At 37.2% G+C, this 19,482-nt stretch overlaps 1 protein-coding gene across 1 annotated transcript in view; it reads right to left on the bottom strand.

The window, feature by feature from the left end:
- The window catches only part of GABRG3 (gamma-aminobutyric acid type A receptor subunit gamma3), a 343,475-nt gene that overhangs the window by 313,353 nt on the left and 10,640 nt on the right, over positions 1-19,482 (bottom strand). The window contains exon 2 of the mRNA XM_063305008.1: positions 18,548-18,696. Within this exon, the coding sequence (XP_063161078.1) occupies positions 18,548-18,696 (149 nt within the window). The remainder of the gene's footprint in view (positions 1-18,547; positions 18,697-19,482) is intronic.

Genomic DNA, 19,482 nt, shown 5'->3' with positions numbered 1-19,482 from the left:
AGGCCCATTAAATAAACAAAAAAGGCATAGGGCATCACAGTCAAGGATCCCTTGAGGATTTTCAAACTATTCTTCTAGGAATAATTGAACTCTTTGGCACATGCCATCTTGAAAAGAATTCAATTGCCTTGTCAGCTTGCCTCAAATAGAAGCTATTTTACTTGAGTGGAAGAGAAAAAGCCTTCAGAGTTGACCACAACATTTCCCTTTCATTTACTTCTGTCCTGCCAAGAGAAAGTTTAACTTCTGGGCCAGCTCTACCATTCAGGAGAGAGAAGAAGCTGCCTGACATTACAATATGTGCTGTACAACATGCCCAGGACTTCTAAAGTAGCTTCTTGCTTTCAGATTCTCTGGAGGATGCTGTCCCATTCCCACAATAAAGGAGGTTTCACTACCATTCACTTTACTTGCCTTTACCGAATGGGATGGAGGCATCATCTTATCCCTTGCTTCAAATAGTAACATATTTAACCTTGTCTTGCTGATAGACATCTGCATCATCTTCTTTAACTTGTTTTAAATTTTATTTTACTAAATGTACAAGACCGCTCAAATCTACAATGACTCTGGGAGGCACATAGTAAAAACAACTTTAAAATACAATTAAAAACCCAAACATCCAGAAGAAGAATAACAATTGAAAAACAGATGGAACCTACCCCACACTCTAACCCAAGGCCTGGGGAAAGAGAACGTTTTCAGGGCTCTTTCAAACACGGCCAGGATAAAAGCCAGATGTATCTCAGGGAGATAGCGCTCCAGAGGGCAGGTGCTGCAACAGAAAAGGCACACTTCCTAGGTCCCATCCAATGACACTGCTTAATGGATGGGACCTGGATCATGCCAACTCTGCCCAATCGTACAGACCAGGAAGAAGCCATGGAAAATAGACAGTATTTTAGGCACATGGGTCTTATACCATGAAGGGCTCTATAAATCAAAACTAGCATCTTAAATTGCATCCAGAAGCCTATTGGTAACTTAAGCAAAGGTGCTACATGGCTATTACAAGACACACCCATAACTGCTGTGCTATTGAATTTTGGATCTTCTGCAGCTTCCAAGTGGTTTTCAGGGGCAGCCACATGTAGAGAACATTGCAATAGTCCATGCATGAGGTGACCAAAGCATGAGTGACTAACTGAAGGGCCTTCCAGTCCAGGTAACAGTACAGTTGGCACACTTGATGGAATTGTGTGAAGATCTTCTTAGCCACAACTGCCACCTTCTCTTGTGAGTCCAAGAACACCTGCAAATTGTGCACCAGTCCCAAAGGGACTAAAGATGAAACATTCCTGTCCCCAGGGGATCCTCACAGCCACTTGGTCTTGCCAGGTTTGAGCTTCTGTCTGTTTTTCCTCATCCAGTCATCCACAGTCTATAGACATTTGGACGAGACCTTGACAAAGTCACCTGGTTGGTCAGGGATCAAGATGTAAAACGGGGTATCATCCACATCTTGATGACAGGAGACCCCAAACTGACAGATGACCTCACACAGTGGCCTCAAGTAGATGTTAAACAGAAGGGTCAAATGTGTAAAGGGCTCATATACCAGGGCCCTTGGAATTGATCTCTCCCCTCCAGTCAGTATCAAGTGGACCAACCACAGGAAGAGGATGCTTCCCACTCCTAGACCCTGCAGATTGGCCAAAAGGATACCATGGCTGGTGCTACTGAAAGCCACTGAGAAATCAGGAAGAACCAGGATGGTTGCACTACCAGCATCCCAGTGGTAAATACTGGAAGTATCTTTGTTGCAGTCAAAGACCAGCATGTAATAAAACTCAAGAGTATAAAATGGGTTACATATATATAAAGGAACAAACTGTAAAATTAATTGACATATCAATCAGTAGGTTGTGCATTTTGTATATAACATGACAGAATTTAGCTATACTTAGGGTAAAAGAGTCATGAATATCCAAAAGTAAAAGCTGTAATTAAAATTGATCAGAATGACCAAGAAATGTGCTTAAATATAAGATTATCAACTCTGACCATGTACCAGCATAAAATGAGCTATATAATAAAATGGGTTTAACAGTTTCAATAACCCCTCACCACTTGGGCAAAACCTTAATCCAAATGGGATGCCTTGGTATTTCCCTTTTAAGACTGCAGAAGACAGGGCATCAAATCAAGCATCCCAGTGGTCATCAACAAGCTCAACCAATGCAGTTTCACTACTATATCCAGGCTGAAATCAGACTGAAAGTGATCCAGGTAATCAGTTTTCCAGTTTGCACCTTATTCTCAGCAGCAGTTCCTAAAAAGAAGAGGTTGGAGACTAGATGAAAATTATCCAGTGCAGTTGGGTCCAGTAAAGGTCTTGTGAGGGGGTGGGCTAGATCACTGCCTCCTTCAAGGTAATGGGGACCATCCCTACCTCAGCAAAGCAGACATTACAGCATGGACCCAACCACATGTCACCTACCTGGTAGCCTCATTAACTAGGGCAGACATGGATCAAATAAACAGGCAGTCAGATTAGCCAACTCAAGGAACCTATCCACTTCCTCAGGAATTATAATTTCAACCTTACCCCATTAACCACACAAGGCCTTACCTTATCCATTACCTCAATAAGACCTGCCCAGAGTCCGAACCAGCAACATTGTCCTTTAGATGCCTAGAATAATTTTCACAATGGCCTTGTAGATGATCCTGTGATTCATCCCTCTCCAGCAGGGGATAAGTCACTTTAAAAAGAGCCATGGGATGGCTATTTGTGGGTGTGATAAGAGCAGGAAAAAAACCTGTGTTCTAATCCCTAATACAAGCTCTTACTCATGTTCATTTGGATTCATTCATATTCATATAAGAAAGGTCATTTCCCATAGTCATAGACCCTGGGCAAGAAAAAAAATGATCTTTCTCATTCTCTCAAACTTGTCAGTCATATTACAAATGGATCTCCACCGTTTGGTGCTGCTTGTCAGATGGATCAATCAAAACAATCATTGCGAAGTGCTGTCAGCAACCATAGAATTATGTGTACTGTATATCATAAGTGGAAAACTGATTAAAGGTTGTCACAGCTGCTATCAGTCTTCTCAAATCAACTTCTCTGAAACCGTTCTTGGTACAGGGTGGTTATTTTCCATAAAAGCGGTGGGGGGAAGCAAATGTGACCAAATTTCAGCACTTCCAGGAGAACGTTTGGTAGACCCACCTACAAATATTTAGAGTTATTATATAGCTGTTTGTTAGATATATCTGTAATATCCAAACAGCATAGTGTTGATTAAGTAGGCCACTGCCGAAACTTATGAAAACATGAATGAGGATTACCCTGATTTTCTGAAAACCTGGCAAAATTTCCAGTGATACATATCTTGTAGAAGTAACTCATAAAAATAAATTTTGCCTTCATTTGTACCTTTGAAGATCTACAGCAGCCTTGCCAGATTCAACACTGCTATACTTTTTGATTTAAATTCTTATGTAGCATTTTATAGATTACGTAAAGGATGACTATGACTTTAATAGATCTATTCTGTTACCTGAGACCCACACAGAAATGAAGAAAAATGCCTTTTGAATCTATTTCTTGAATTAATTCTTCCTTCTAAAATGCAAGATTGTGAGCATATTGGAAAAGGACCAGTCACGTAAAACAATATACACAACTTCTTGTTTCTAGTGAGTGTACCGATTCTAGCAGGAATTCCTTCGTATCTTCTAGGGGGTAGAGGAGTAATTCTAAGACCGCACCATCAATCCATGAGTCACAAAACAGGGGGAGAAATTAAAACAGTGGTGGGGAACAGTTATTACTATTAAGTCTTGTTAATTCATTAGAACAATAAATTGGGGTTTATGTAGCTAAGGATGGCCCAGGCAGCCAGATCAAAAAAATGAATGGGATTTTCAAACACTGCAGGATTATATAGCAGTTTCTCAGAGTGGCCTGAGAACAGAATAATGCTGAGAATGGCATGTCATTAGTCCAAGAGTCCCATGCTTTTGATCTTAGAAGAAAAATATTCAGTAAGCACAGATTATAGGAGCTATTGAATGGTACTTCTTGGAGACACAGGATGAAATTGGCACGAAGCTAGTTTTCTGAGAAATGCTTAGCTTACTAATCATCACTAGAACTCCACTGTTTCTGTCATGCACACACAGGGCTACATTTTTTCTTTGGCGCCCATTTCCTATAAATGAGTGCTTCTTCAATACTAAATTATTCCTTCCTTAATTTTCTCCTGCTCCCTTCTTTGCAGTGGTTTTATTTATCACTCCATTTCTCCCATTCTTTCTTTTCTACAGACACAACAGTTTTGGAACCAACATCAATTTGTAAGTGTAAAGAAGAAAAAACAATGTTTGCATGTGCTTTTGGTTTGGTTTGGTTTGGTTTGGTTTGGGTTGGGTTGGGTTGGGTTGGGTTGGGTTGGGTTGGCTTTTTTGGTGGGGAGGTGCACTTGGGGGTAGGGGTGAGAGGCTTGGTAGAAGGATGGATGGAGAAAGTATGGAAATCAGCTCAGAACAAGAGCAGTGGAGAAAGAAGGGTGTGTGTGTCAAAATGGAAAGGTAGGATAATACCATAGCTCATCTTAAATGAGAATGATGTAGAAAAGGTCTGGAATAAAATGGACTGGAGCTACAAAGCCTTCATGTCCTGTGAGATCTCTACATGTGAACAGCTACAGTCATTTCAGGTTATAAAGGTCATCCATCCATGAGCAATAGAGACTACTGCAGAAATTGGATGTAAGGGACATGGGTAGACAGATAGATTTGTTTGAATGGGGAAGGAACAATGATATGAGGATGGATAGAATGATGTCTTTGTATGTGTGAGAATGGAGATGATGGATATAATTGTGTTCTGCTCTCTTTTGATTTATGTTAGCACATTCCTCCTGAAGTTTCTTGTCAAAATAAGATAATGTGCCCTGTGGTCTGAAAAAAGGTCACAACCTGTGTTACAAATTAGACATCTGATATTTAATCTCTGGCATCAGCAGATAAATGATCAAGTGGCAGGTGTTGGGATATACTTCTGCTGCCATACAAAGTGGACAATTCAGTCTATGCCAACCGACATTGGGTCCCACCCTGCTGTTTTAAAATACTGTTCCTACTTTTTCTCTGAGATCATAATTGATTAGCTTCTCTCTTTCTTCTCCCTCTTTAACTTATGCAAACTTTTTCTTTCTTTCTTTCTTTCTTTCTTTCTTTCTTTCTTTCTTTCTTTCTTTCTTTCTTTCTTTCTTTTTGTTAAAGAGAAAATAACAAGAGAAATATCCAGGTGTGAGAAAATATTTACTGCATGATTGTTTTTAAAAATTCCAGTGATTAGAGTTTGCAAAACATGGTCTGATTTGGTTATTGTGCAGAGGGAGGGAGGGAAAGAAAGTATAATAGAATTTCTTAAAGTACAGCATGAATGCCCCAAATGCATACTTTCATGATGTTGAAAATAAAACATTCTTATGCTTTTTTGCACCCCTGTATGTTTACCATTGTCCCATTCACTGATTGTAGGAGCTGCCTTTCTTATCAAAGCCATATGGATTCATGATTTCTTCTTTAGTATACTGTATCTCCTAATGTTTCCTACACATTATTGCTCCCCCCCCCCCACTTTGTTACTTTTTCCTTTTGTTCAACATATCCTTTGGGAATTTTTCTATATTGTCACATCAGCCATATGCTACCTCATCAGGGGCAGTATACCTCTGCATAAAGGATTAATGGCAAGAAGTTCTACTGCAGTTATGCAAATATATAAATATTTGTAAATATAAAAATAAAAATATGTTCTCTCTGTATGTATATGTAAACTCATGGTCATCTACTTGGCCACCTTGTGAAATAAGATGTTATATTGGCCTTGGTTCTGGTTATATCCATCCATCTTTTCCTATTTTATAATTCTAGCCTCTCCATGTGCTTTTGATTCTGGTGTTTTTTCCCCCCTATGAGTTCCACTTTCCTTTCTTTACATTGTTGGCAAAACACTGTTTAAGAGGCCTTGCATCAGATGTTGTTCAACAATCTATTTTGCACATTTGTATGTGCTCTTAATAATGCATGGAGGAATAGAACACAAGTTTGAACATCAAATTAAGACTTATATAAATGTACTTGCCAGATTATACCCATGGCATTGTAGTGTGTTTGACACATTTAAACTGGAAGTACAGTGTTATAAAAGGTTATTTCTTCTTTCTTCTGGCATTTTAATTACTATACCATGAACAAAAATGCCAGGTAAAGAAAATCTTTTAGAAATCACGCTTCTCAAAAATGAAAATACATATATAATGTATCATTCCACCATTCTTGTTGGTCATGAAATAATGTCATTAAATTTTGCCGTGACTGAAAACACTGAAAAACAGTCTTCAGTTGTGTTAGGGATATGACTCATCCAGACATACCAAAGTCATTCTGCTATGATATTGGAAAGAAATTCAGAAATTGAACTGCAAATTAATATTGAGTCAAGCAATAGGAGCTATGAAGACTGTGACTTCCAACTTGAAAATTAGGGCTATTAAGCCTATTGCCATCTAGATGTTGCTGATCTGGAGGGACCTACCACACGGAAGGTCTGATTAAGATCTTTTCGCCATGCAGATTTTATTATATTTATATTTTTATTGTATTTTAATTGTAATGGTTTCATATTTTAATCTTGTTTTATTGTAAGCCGCCCAGAGTCCCCCTGTTGGGTAGAGATGGCCAGTGAATAAATTTATAAACAAACAAACAAACAAACTATTACTCCCAACGGATTAAGCCAAGATAACCAATCATGAACAATACAGTGAGCAATAATTCAACAACATCTGAAGCACCACAACTGGAAATACTTCTGCTTTAAAAGGATGGACCCACTATTTTTTATGGCAGTTTTTAAAAGATGTATTATACTAGGTCGAAGCAAAATTTAGGAAAGACAGATTGAAATCAGTGAGTAAAAATTAAATCCAAAGAATAACTAAATCTCAATCCAATTTACTGACTGAATTTGAAAAATCAGAAACAAAAAGAGAAGCTGATATTTTGATCCAAACTTTCATATGTGCTATTTATTATTATTTAATGCAAATTTTCTATTTTATGTCATATAAAACAGTATTATCTAGCATATGCTAAATCACTTAAAAGATATGCTGTTAAAATGTATTTTTAACTAAAAACTAAAAACTATCTTCATAACAAACCACATCATAAATATAGTAGGAATTTTAAACAATATCTATAAAGGTATTCATGAAGTGTCTAAAGCTAGAATTTAAGTGTAAAAAAATAAATTTAGTTGGTGGCAGTTTGGATCTAGGCTTAGTTTCAAAATTTACTTTAGTTCCAAATCACTGACTATAGCCATAATCTGCAGATGAAAGTTGACTGATACAGCTAAGAAATATATTTTATTTATGTGAACAACTTTGTTCTGAATCTTCAAAACTGAAGACAAGATCCAAAAACAGCCAGGGGAGACATTACTTTGCTTTTCCAATTCTTTAGATTTCAGCTACATAGGAAAGATGGTCACAGTTTAGAAATAGCTCTCAAGAAAAAAGTTAAATGAAGAAGCAGGCAGTACAAGATTTTGTTTCAGATCCATCTAACTTCAGTGACAACACCTGAAACTTTGAACATGTCAGCTTCTCAGAATATGAGTTTGATTGCTATGGTTTGGGATTTTTAGGCATTACTACAGTTCTTAGAATCATGTCTTGACTAATTCTCAGTGAAATTCTAGGTTAAAGGATTATTACAAAAGCAACCTCTGGCTAGGTCCCCTTCCTGGTCTCTTGGGAACTGGAGGAAGCATCTCCAGAAGGCTGATGTCACAAAATGACTAAATCTGAATTGACTGGAACAAGGTAATTTCCCTCACTCGTTTACCCTTCTCCATGATTGGGCTTGAATGTGAAACCACAAGAAAACACCAGAGTTATAGGCTGGAGTGGAATGAAGACAATGACAAGCCTGTTTGGCATTAAGGGCAAGAAGACTGTGTGTGTCATGTTCATCGTTCCAATGTTCTGAATACATCGTAACGTTTCGCATGTCACTTTCCTGATACGTGTTTGCAGAGTGGAGATTTCCAGCCGTGCCAGGCTGTAATCTCATTATTGTAACTGTGGAATGTATGTTTGGGTTATGGAATGTCTTCAAGGTTACTTTCTCAGGCCGATGTGGGCAACCGTTGCTAACACCTGGGAGGGGGTGGTTGCTAAGCGGGAGCGAGGGCAGAACCGGGTTTGAAGCGAGGGTTTTTAGTTTGTATTTGGCGCGCTTTTGCTCATTCTCAGCTTTCTTTGTATTTGCACACTATTCTTTCAATAAATCAGTTTTCATTAAGAACCTGCTTGTGAGGCTGAGTATGTCAGAATAGGCAATCATTACAGTGTGTCTGTGTCCATGCTATGAAATTGTAGTACAGTAATTGTCAGCCTTACAAGGTAGATCAGACAGGAAACACAACCAGATAGGCTAATTCTACTTTATTGTAAAGTTACATTAACAGAATCTTGCAAGTGTAAAAGTACAATTCTCCCCCATCTCTTTTACAGCCCAAGAAGCTAGGGAGGGTCTCTTCTGAGCCTCTTGCCCTGCCCACTACCCAGCTGTGTGCTATGCCATCTCTTATCTGACTATTCCCTGGGCAGCATCTCTTCACCCCATGTCCCAAAGTCTTTCCCACATACCACTACAGTAATAGCTTGTGATCTAAACAAAGTGTTGTAATTAATCTTCTCAGGAGTCAAGGCTGGTTGAAGAGCAACAAAAAAAGAAGTAAAGAATGGTACCTCTTATGTAGCATATGTATTCAGTGCAGTGTTTTAAACTTCCCTCCTACTTTATCCTCAACTCCACCCCAAGATAATTCTTGAAATATCTTTCAGTTTCCAAAATAATTTGCTAATGCATTTATTTAGAAAAGGTAAAGATAAAGGTAAAGGTTTCCCTTGACGTAAAGTCCAGTCGTGTCCGACTCTAGGGGGCGGTGCTCATCTCCGTTTCTAAGCCTTGGAGCCGGCATTGTCTGGAGACACTTCCGGGTCATGTGGCCAGCATGATGACTCGGAACGCCGTTACCTTCCCGCCGAAGCGGTACCTATTGATCTACTCACATTTGCATGTTTTCGAACTGCTAGGTGAGCAGGAGCTGGGACGAGCAACGGGAGCTCACCCCGCCGCGCGGTTTCGAACCACCGACCTTCCGATCGGCAGCTCAGCGGTTTAACCCGCAGCGCCACCTCGTCCCTTAGAAAAGGTAGCCTGAGTTTAAATATACTGCATGTAGCTCCATACTGTAGGATGCAGACAACTGTATGCTGACCTGCAAAGTAGTCTTTGGATTAGAGATATCACAACTTGCATAAAAAAACAGGAGCATTCTTGAGGTAAAACTGGCTTTAGTTGCATTTGTGGCATGCTGACCAAAATGTGCCCAAGCCAACCAGTATTTCGTCCATACCTATAGCAGGGAAGGCTGCCTGTGACATGAGTAATTCCAAGGCTGGTACCCTAGTCTACGCTTTCTATATCTTCCTAAAACATATTGTGTAAAAGCCTTAGTTGATCTCTCTGAATGAATGCAACCTGGGCTAAAATGTTATTATCTTAGGTAACATGAATTGATGGGTGGAAACAAGATGAGAATATTGAAAAAGCAATCAGGCCTGAAGAATGAATATTAATTGTGATCATTTGGCGAGCAACTGCTTAGAAAAAGACGTGTTCTGTTTGAATATGGGATTGAAGCAAAAGTCTCTTCATGTGTACACCTGGCAAAGGAATTCATCTAAAAGCATGTTTAATTTAATTATGCTTAAAGACTGAAAGAATTAGTGAAGGATACGAGGGTGATGAGAGACTCTGAAAGTGAGTCAGAAAATTATTTGATAAGGTCAGAACTAGAACTTGGGAAAAAAGTTTGGAAGAAAATGAAAGAAGTGAAAGAAACTTGTGAAAGTAGAATGGCTGTAGGAAGAGAAAGGACAAATCCTATATGCAAAAGTATTAGAAGATAGATTTATCTTTCAACCACAATGAATGGTGAGGTGAAGAAAAATTATGGGAATCTGCTTGGAATAGAGTGAAAAGAATTAAGTTGAAGGCACAGGAGTGTTTGAGTTATGCTGAGCAGAGGTATGAAAAAGTAGGTTTGGTAGGAAGCTGAAGTAAAAGAGGCTGAGAATTAGAAAAAATGCATATAGGAGAATGATTGCTGCAAGAAAGATACATAGTTTACAGGGCTGAAAAAAGATGGTTGATTTGCTTTTATTTCACTCAAATCTCTTGGATTTTTAAAAGTTTAAAAATTTAAAATCTAAATTAATACTTTCCTTCCAGTAGAAGTCGTAATTATATGAATCTGCAGAATTATTTAATATCATATCTAATCCAATTCACTTTTGCTAATTTTTGGTTTTACAGATATGTTTAATATATTTATATTTTATTTTTCTCATCAAGTATCCAAGTTAGTATTTTATAATTGTAGTATATCATTCTTATAGTAAAATAAAATAACAAATGATACCATCTTTAGACTAGAATAATTTTAAAAAATAAAGTACAGTTTAAGGATTACACCAAAGCAGTCCAAAGCTACATCATCATTTTCCTGCTTCAACTGAATAATATTCATGTCACCCTGGTACCAGAGTGCTAAATAAAATAACATGTGACACAAAATGTTCTGTGGAGAAGTTCCAAATATTAAATGAGACCAGTCTTCAGTTATAATTTACTTAACATCTGATGGCATGAGGAGCTTCAAGCAAGATTCCCATTAATAACTGGAACTTATAAGCAAAGTGATATGGGAAAAGGAGACCTTAGGATGACCTAAGGCATTTCAGAGCTTAATAAGTCCACAAAACGTTTTGAAGTGAGCTCATGCTAAGCCTGGCTGCCTGCTCTCTTTAAGCATTTGCAATAATGTGATCAGACCGAGTCCAGTCAATAAACTGGCCATTAAAACTGAACCAACTTTTTCCCCATTTCTTTAAACACAGTTCTTTGTAGAAAATATAACTGTAGTGTAGAAATTATCCAAGTATGGCCCATGTGATCTTATTGCTTTGCCTCAAAGGGAATTCTAGCTTACTTTCAGTCAAGTTCCTTTGAATTTTTCCATCTTGCTCTAGCCATAATCCCTGTTGCTTCATTTGTCTAAGTTCTGAGGAATATTGGTAAACAAAATGAGATTTAGTCAGTAGAAGACGGTGCTTAGGAATAATGGTGTCAACTCCATAAGTCATTTATCTACCCTACACATTATTGTGAAGGCAGGCTTCAAACCTGACTTCACGACAGACCAGTCTAATTGACAGACACAAAACAAGTTTCAGTCAACATGGATTCTGAGAGGACATGGACTCCCATGAAGTCCTTCCATCTTCCTAGATAGGAAGGGCTTTATTATTTTATGAGACTGCAGGCAAATCTCTGGGGGAATGGAGAAAAGCAAGAATTTAGTACTAGTGAAGAAAGAGGGCTGATGATTGTCACCCAGCCTCAGTTTTGGGTAGAAATTCCAGGAAGAAGGAACTTTCAGGTAACTAAAACTGAGGTAGCTTCTATTTTCATGTAGAAATGTAAGGAAAAGTTAACTCAGAACTTTTCTTTGTGTGCTACTAACTAATTCTAGTTCTTTCTGTTCCAAATCGCAAAGGATGTTTAATGTCAGTTTCTTTCATCCATGCATGAATACAAGAATTTGCCCTTGAAGGATTTTGTTGTTGCTATTGTTTCTTTGTAACCTGAATTACTAAACTGAGGATTCTTTGAGTTTCCAAAGCTGGAATAGCAGAACATCATCCTGTAGTCTGGCAAAATTCTTCTATTTACCTTTATATATTCTGATATATCTTTTTGCTTGTTGTTTTCTATTCATTTACAGTTGCTAGTTTTCCAGATTGAAACAACTCTGTGATTTATATTTTCCAACACTTATTATCCTCATTTAATATTTAATGCTAAAAGGAATTTTTCTACAATTTTCTTTCTTTTTAATTATTTTTTCTCTATACCTTGTAAAACTGGTATACTGTAGCTGGTATCTCTAGTCATATGCCTTGGTGCTTTAAGGCCAGGAGGTGCTGTTATAGCTTTTTCCCTCTTATCAAGTAATTGTCTAAAGTAACAAAAGGTATGGGAGTCTCTATCATCAAGCTGGGGAGATGATGCTAGATGATGTACTCCCTAAAACAGTGTTTCTCAACCTTGGCCACTTTAAGATGCATGGAGTCCCAGAATTCCCCAGCCAGCATGAGGTTAAGAAGGTTGAGGAGCACTGCCCTAAAAGGTAGTGGCAGCACAAATCTGCAAGCTTCAATCTAAGGGGGAGATAGCAGGGCCAGGAAGTGAAGACCCAGAGGGCTTCTGAACCACCACTCTTCTTCCATAGGGGTTCAGCCTTGCAGATTGATTAGGTCTTCAATAGAAAGGACAATTATGTATTATTTATTTATTATTCAAATTTTGTTACCGCCCATCTCCCCCATTCTATACATCTCCCCATGAGGAGAAATGTATAGAAACCATCAAGAAACCATTATGTTCCACCCGTGCAGATTTTTGAAGTGCCTGTAGAGCTGAACTTTACCAACTAGCAATTTATCCCTAAGAAGGTAATGGTAACATGACCTCATCCTCATGTCAGTCACATCTCAACCAGCCAGCAACACCAAGTAAAGCATAGTTTCTATTATATGATCTGGGGCTAGAGTATCCTGGTTCAACCATTTTTATGTTGCTGTGAATTCCTGAGAATGAATGAATGAATGCATGAATGAAAGAAAGAAAGAAAGAAAGAAAGAAAGAAAGAAAGAAAATAAAAAAGAAGATAAAACTAATAGAAACCAATATAAAGTAAGAAAAAGAAGGAAATCCAAGAGAAAGCTAAAAGTGCAAGAAAGGGAAAAAAGTAAAAGAAAAATAGAAAAGAAAAAAACGAAGAAGTAGCTTCCAATCTTCTTTACAGCAGTTTTAAGTACAATTATAAATTTAACTCTTACTCTATGGTTACAACATGTTTCTCTTCTTTCTATAATCTATCCTGTCTAATAATCAAAACTGTAAATCATAAGTTCATTTTTTTCTGTTTCACACAAAAAGTCCATATGGGGTTTCCAGTCATCAATAAACGTAGATATTGTCTTTTCTCAGATCAAAGAAGTCCATTTAGCTATCGCTGAATTCCTGAACTTTTTAAATGATGTAGTCATGGCATAAATGTTGAAGTATCCCAGTACCCAAAGTCTGGATTGAAGACTAACTCTGCAGATGCAGGTATAGTGTCTTCTAAACCCTGACGTGCATGATTCCCTTCAAGCCAGGCCTGACTCCTGGTGACTTATCTGTGTAAGGGTTTTTGGTAACAATGTGGAACCAGTTTGCCATTGTCTTGTTTGGGATAGTTTTTCAGCTTCCAAATCTAGTCTACAGCCTTAGTATTCCTTGCTGAGTGCTGAGCCCAAACAAGATCTGCCAGCTGTCTATCCTGTCTTTTTTTTTTTTTAAAGTTTCTGGCTTTATGTTTTATTATCGTGGCAACTGAGACCACAAAAATCCCTTAAAAGTATAAGCAGCAATTCTATATCTATATTTTGGTCCATAAGATTCTGAAGCAGCTTACTCTTCTTTTGACATATTTGCCTCTTTCATTACACACACACACACACACACACACACTCACCTATTCCCAAAACATTCATATAGGATCACAGCAAACTACCCAAGTTCACAGATGAAAGACTAGGGAGTTGGCCAGACTATAATATGCAATATTCCATAAATCCCTAACAAAGATATTGTAATGATTTACTGTCATACTCTATCCTCTCAAAACAAAATAGAAGGAGAAGGATACTGAGTTTCTCAAGGACAGATTTTGCTTCCATGAATTCAACCACACTGCAAAGGTAACTGTTCTTTTCTTCCAGTTTGTCAGAATTTGTAACAAGTAATATCGGTTTATGGGCACAATGCTAAGGCCTGAAGGGCCAGATTGGTGACAGGTAATTCTGGAGAATGTCTATCTGTATGGTTAATAAGAGTCAATGCTGACTTGATGTCATATAATCAATCAATCAATCAATCAATCAAAATGGCAGATACGTTACAAAAAGTTGGTTGCAGTTTAGTAAAGTTATTTAAGAATCTTGATGCTGCTGGGAACAATATTCCCACTTTTGCCTGTTAATTAGAATAGAGAAGGGGTTACATAATTTATGATTTCAGTCTAAGCCCAGATTTATGAATCCATGCTACGAGATAATAAGAATTACCTTGCCAACAGATGGTCTTGAAATATTAGGAAAAATGTGTGACTATAAGTCACCTTACCGACACTCACTATGACTTGATTATTTGCTGTAACATCAAAACTGAGCAGTTTAGCTGCTTTTTTGAGTTTCATGTGTAAGAGATAATCTATTTTTAAGTTAGTGGCCTGAAAGACAGGGTATGTATGATAAACTAAAATACCACTCTTGAAATTTTGTTGCAAATCTTCCTAGTGGTTGTGAAGTATGTTATTGTTAAAGCTTGGAAAGCTGGTGTTAAAAAGCCTGTACGTCTGGCAGTGCATACTGTGACATAGAATATTAACTGTTGTGCAGCCAATTCACTCATAAATATAAGACTAAAATATTTATTCCTTGGCATTGAAAGCACTATATTTTTATAAGCCAAATAAAATCACTATTTGCCAAAAGCGATTGAGTTTCATAACAAACTAGCAATGACATTATATATCTAGCATCCAATTCTTTCTCATACACAGATAATAATCTAGCCCTTCCCCACCATGGTTTCATACACGCACACACAAAAACATGCAGATACAAACATCACTGATTGCTCTTCAGCAATAAATAGCTCATTTCACTTTGAGCTAAATTAAAGCCAAAAAATCACATTAAGCTTCAGAGTCACTGAATTTGTTCCAGTTTTCTCCGTTCTTGATAAATAATAGCTTCCCTGGACTCTTCCGTTTAAAACTTGTTATTTGGCCCCGTATCAATTTGGTTATCTGAGAACAATGTCAGCATGCTTCGTATCTAATTGCTGTACTGCTAGAGGAATATTTGCAACCTGACTACACTGCTCTTGCTAGAATTCTAGTTTTCATCTTTACCAGACATTTTCCTCTTTACTTCTTTATCAGTTTTATTTATTAATAATGGTTCTGTGCCACCTTTTCTCCAAAGCAGTGAATAGTATGCTGGGCAAAGCCATAGAAAACAATAATAAAAGCCTTTAAAAATGTGAAAACAATCTAAAGGAATTTAAAAGGTCAAGCTCAATAAATTGATTCCTAATTCCGTTTTTGAAAGCTTAGAGAATGGGGACAAGCCATTACTTTGATGGGAGAGTTGTTGTAGCCTAAGAGCGATACTAAATATATCCATTTCTCATGAGTCCATTAATGTTTGGTTTTCTTTCCTATTTTTTAAAACACGTTTACACCATCCTATTTCTTTAGAAGAAAAAGCTTTGGCTTTTGTCCTAAGTCCATCCATTAACAATCACCAACTTCATTAGATGCATAAAGTGTTAAACTTAGAAGACATCTGGGACATAGCTGGCATTGGGGTCTTTTTCGAGGTCTGGGTCCTGTGTCTTTATGACTGCAGCACACCGTCTGATAAGTCAACCGTTGGCTAGAAGTGAACAAATACATTTCTACTAGCAAGAGTCTGTAAGAAGAAGACAGTTCAGTGGAAAGCTGTGTTAATCTCTCTCTTTTTTTCTTATTAGTGGAAAAGGTTTTAAAGCTGTTCTTTCTTGGGCATAATAAACCCAGTTTTGTTTAACCAAAGTGTTTCAGGAAACCACATTGTTATCCTTGCCAGGTTGCCAGATCAGGATCAGAGTGGACTTGCAAAGAGATAACTTCCCAAAGATTGAAAAGATTGATCTTTATAATCAACTAATCAGAGCAAATGAAGCAGGAGGATACAGTATGTCTTGGATAGGGAGGGATTGTGCTGGTAGGAAAAATTAGTGAAGAACAAATAACTCAATGCTCCAATCAAAACTTTTTTGAAAAACATTTGCAATGGTTGCCTTGCATATCTTCACTTTCACATATATAATTGCCCCATATTTTATGCATCTTACTGTCTTTTGTTTATATATATTTTTATATCTCTGCAATTGCTTCTGTCAACAGAGGGTAACACATCCTGCATCTGATGGAGTAAATGCTATCAGCCCACAAATGCTTAAATCGTAATAATCCTGACTGTTTAAGGTCTCCCAAGCCTGTTATTCTTTTTGCTCCTTTTGACTAATATGGCTACCTCCCTAGAGGTACAGAAGGCAAAGAAGCTTTGCTTCAGCGTACTTTGTCACACAGATATATTACTTCTAAAACCAAATGCCATTCTTAATTATCATGGTTAATACTTGCAGACAAATCTCTACCTTCTGCAAATTTGCCGAACTCTTTTTAAAGGAGCTTTGCATTAATGCCCATTTCTAATCCATGACAATAAATATTGTGGATTAATTGCACTTCAATTTTTAACCACTACCAGCCTCATTCAATTAATAAGCCTTTTAAAAAACTATCTGTATCAACTGTCTACTCACAACTCTCTGTTTTACATATCTCTACCAGGTGTGGGCCATCTCTGGCCTTCCAAATATTACTGGACTTCAACCGCATCAGCTGTAGGATGAATGGTTAATGTCCAGGATGATGGAAAATGGACTCCATCAACTTTTTTTTTAGATTTTTTATCCCACCTTTATTATTTTTAATAAGAATTTTATTAAGTTTCAAGCAAAGATAAAAGAAAAACAAAAAACTACAAAGAAGAAAAGGAAAAAACTAAAAAAGTATGGAAACACAAGAGAATTTATTTTTAAAATTACAAAAAGAGGTAAGTTCCAACTTTTAATAGCAAGGATATACAAAAATTTTCCATAATCAATCCCTTACTCTATAGTAAACCAAAATCACATCATTTCTATAAATCATTCCATTGGCACATTACAAAAATCACTAAATATAGTTGTTTCCTCCCCTTATAGTAAAAGAATAGATATATTATTTTATATATGTGTGTGTATACATGCACACACACATACACCTGTTAATCAACTTCCCTGCCAAAGATAACATTTATTTAATTATTTCCTTCCTACTATTTTATACTTTCCTGTCTACTATAATAAAGATCAAACTAAAAAACATATAAATTGTCTGCCATTATACTTGATAATAGGGACGCGGTGGCGCTGCGGGTTAAACCGCTGAGCTGCTGATCGGAAGGTCGGCGGTTCGAAACCGCACGGCGGGGTGAGCTCCCGTTGTTAATCCCAGCTCCTGCTCACCTAGCAGTTCGAAAACATGCAAATGTGAGTAGATCAATAGGTACCGCTTCGGCGGGAAGGTAACGGCGTTCCGAGTCGTCATGCTGGCCACATGACCCGGAAGTGTCTATGACAATGCCGGCTCAAAGGCTTAGAAACGGAGATGAGCACCGCCCCCTAGAGTCGGATTCGACTGGACTTTACGTCAAGGGAAACCTTTACCTTTTATACTTGATAATACAACAATTATTTACTCTCAATCCTCCTTAATATTTGGAAGAAAAACAAAGTCCAAAACTTTAAAAGATTTTTTTAAAAAAATTGAACCCAAAAATAACGATAAGCACCAAGAGAAGTCGCTTCTCCTTGCTGTAGGAAGCCTCTCTTGGGTACGTGTACTTAAGAGATATAAATTGGGTGATTTAGAAATGGGGTGGCCGGTCTTAGTGTCTCTGTAAGGCTACAGTACAACTTGGAAATCGTGATGTCACCATGGTAAGTGTTCTTACCAGTTGAGCATGAACACCGTTTGCGATCTTCTGGCTGCAAGCAGCCATCCAGAGGACAGATTTGGTGATTCCAGGTGTTTTCCTTTTTCCGGAAGAACACTCCTGGGCTTCAGGAAAAACCTGCCTAAGCCCAAAAACTGCCGCGTTGTCAGTTCTGCCTGCTGAACCCGCGAGCACAGCTGTTCAGTCCGCCATGTCCCCACTGGAAGGCCTTTTTTTTTTTTTATAAATAACTCAAGGTGGAGAACATACCTAATACTACTTCCTCCTCCTATTTTCCCCACAACCACAGAGAACTACCAGATGCTCTCCTGAGAGTTCTTCTTAGCATCTTCATCTTACATTCAGAAAAAGTTGCTAAATTCTCTGCTTATTTTCATGATCTTTTTTTTCCAACATATTTTCAATCATAACAACCTACTTTTGAAGTATTCTGTAGGTGAAGTTGAAATGAAAATTTACAATATACGTATGGATGAATAAATAATTATATAATTATATAATAATAAATAAGTTTATATTTAAATGCGTATCACTTTATTGTGATTCTTGAAGCTTGATCTTTATACTATCATACTAGGTCTGGTCAGACTGAAGCAAAACTTCACCAATAAATGCACATTTCAGATCATGACGGTTGATCATTATAATGAGAATAACCATCTGCAATTAGATATGTAAGTATTCATAGTCTTCTTTATAGAAATTGGGAAAAAAGCACTTACTTCCAATATCTGGCCGTAGCTTTTTATCATATTCTCTCAGCAACTTGTTTAACAACAGTGTCACATCAGTGTCATGGGTTTTTGGAGACATTACCCATTTTTGGTTTGTTGTGAAATCTTCAAAGTCATCCTCTTCCACCTTTCTTGAACTGCAATTTAAAACAATATAAATCACATAAATTATATGCAGTACAACAATAAGAGCTGAGCAAGCTATCCTTCCCATAAATGTGTTTTTCTTATTAGGTTAAAAAAAAAGTTAGTTTGTCAAACCCATGCCTTTTCTGGTAGGTTAAAGGCTAAACAGAGCACTTGTTATAAAAGTTGAGAGGCTAAACAGAGCTCTTATAAAAAATAATTGCATAGTTTTACATCAGTATTTGTCACAAGATCATGAATTTGGGAATAAATAAATGTCATTAAAAAAAATTATATGTGTTGCCTTAATTTACGTTTTTCCTAACTTGTAGCAACCAGGAACAAAAGACCACTCTAGAAAACTTCAAATACAGCATTAATTCCTCTTTTATCTGGAAATAATATTAAACATTTAGATGTATAATTATACAATGTCATCATTTCTCCCCATTTTAAATTATTTATATCCTCCATGCAAAGAAGCCTTGGCCAAAAATTTTGGGGTAGAGCTCTTGCACCATGTGATTGAATAAAATTCCAACTTTCTCAGCTTAGCAAATTCAACTTTCTTCCAGTGTCATGAAGTGTAAACTTACAGTATATGTACTCAAGTTTGGTTGGCTTTTTTCAACTTTTTTTTTTACAATATAAATTTTCAACTTGCAGGTGGATTATTAAGCACTGAAACATTGGATTGCCACTTGAAATTTTAAAGTGTTACCATTTTAAAATGCTAAATTAATTCAACACTACCTTAAGAAGATAGGGAGTGGCATATTAGACTAGACATAAAGAAC

Source organism: Candoia aspera, chromosome 5 (assembly GCF_035149785.1).
Source record: "Candoia aspera isolate rCanAsp1 chromosome 5, rCanAsp1.hap2, whole genome shotgun sequence".
NCBI lineage: Eukaryota > Metazoa > Chordata > Lepidosauria > Squamata > Boidae > Candoia > Candoia aspera.
Note: the sequence above shows the minus strand (reverse complement) of the source record. Positions and strands in the feature narration are given on the sequence as shown.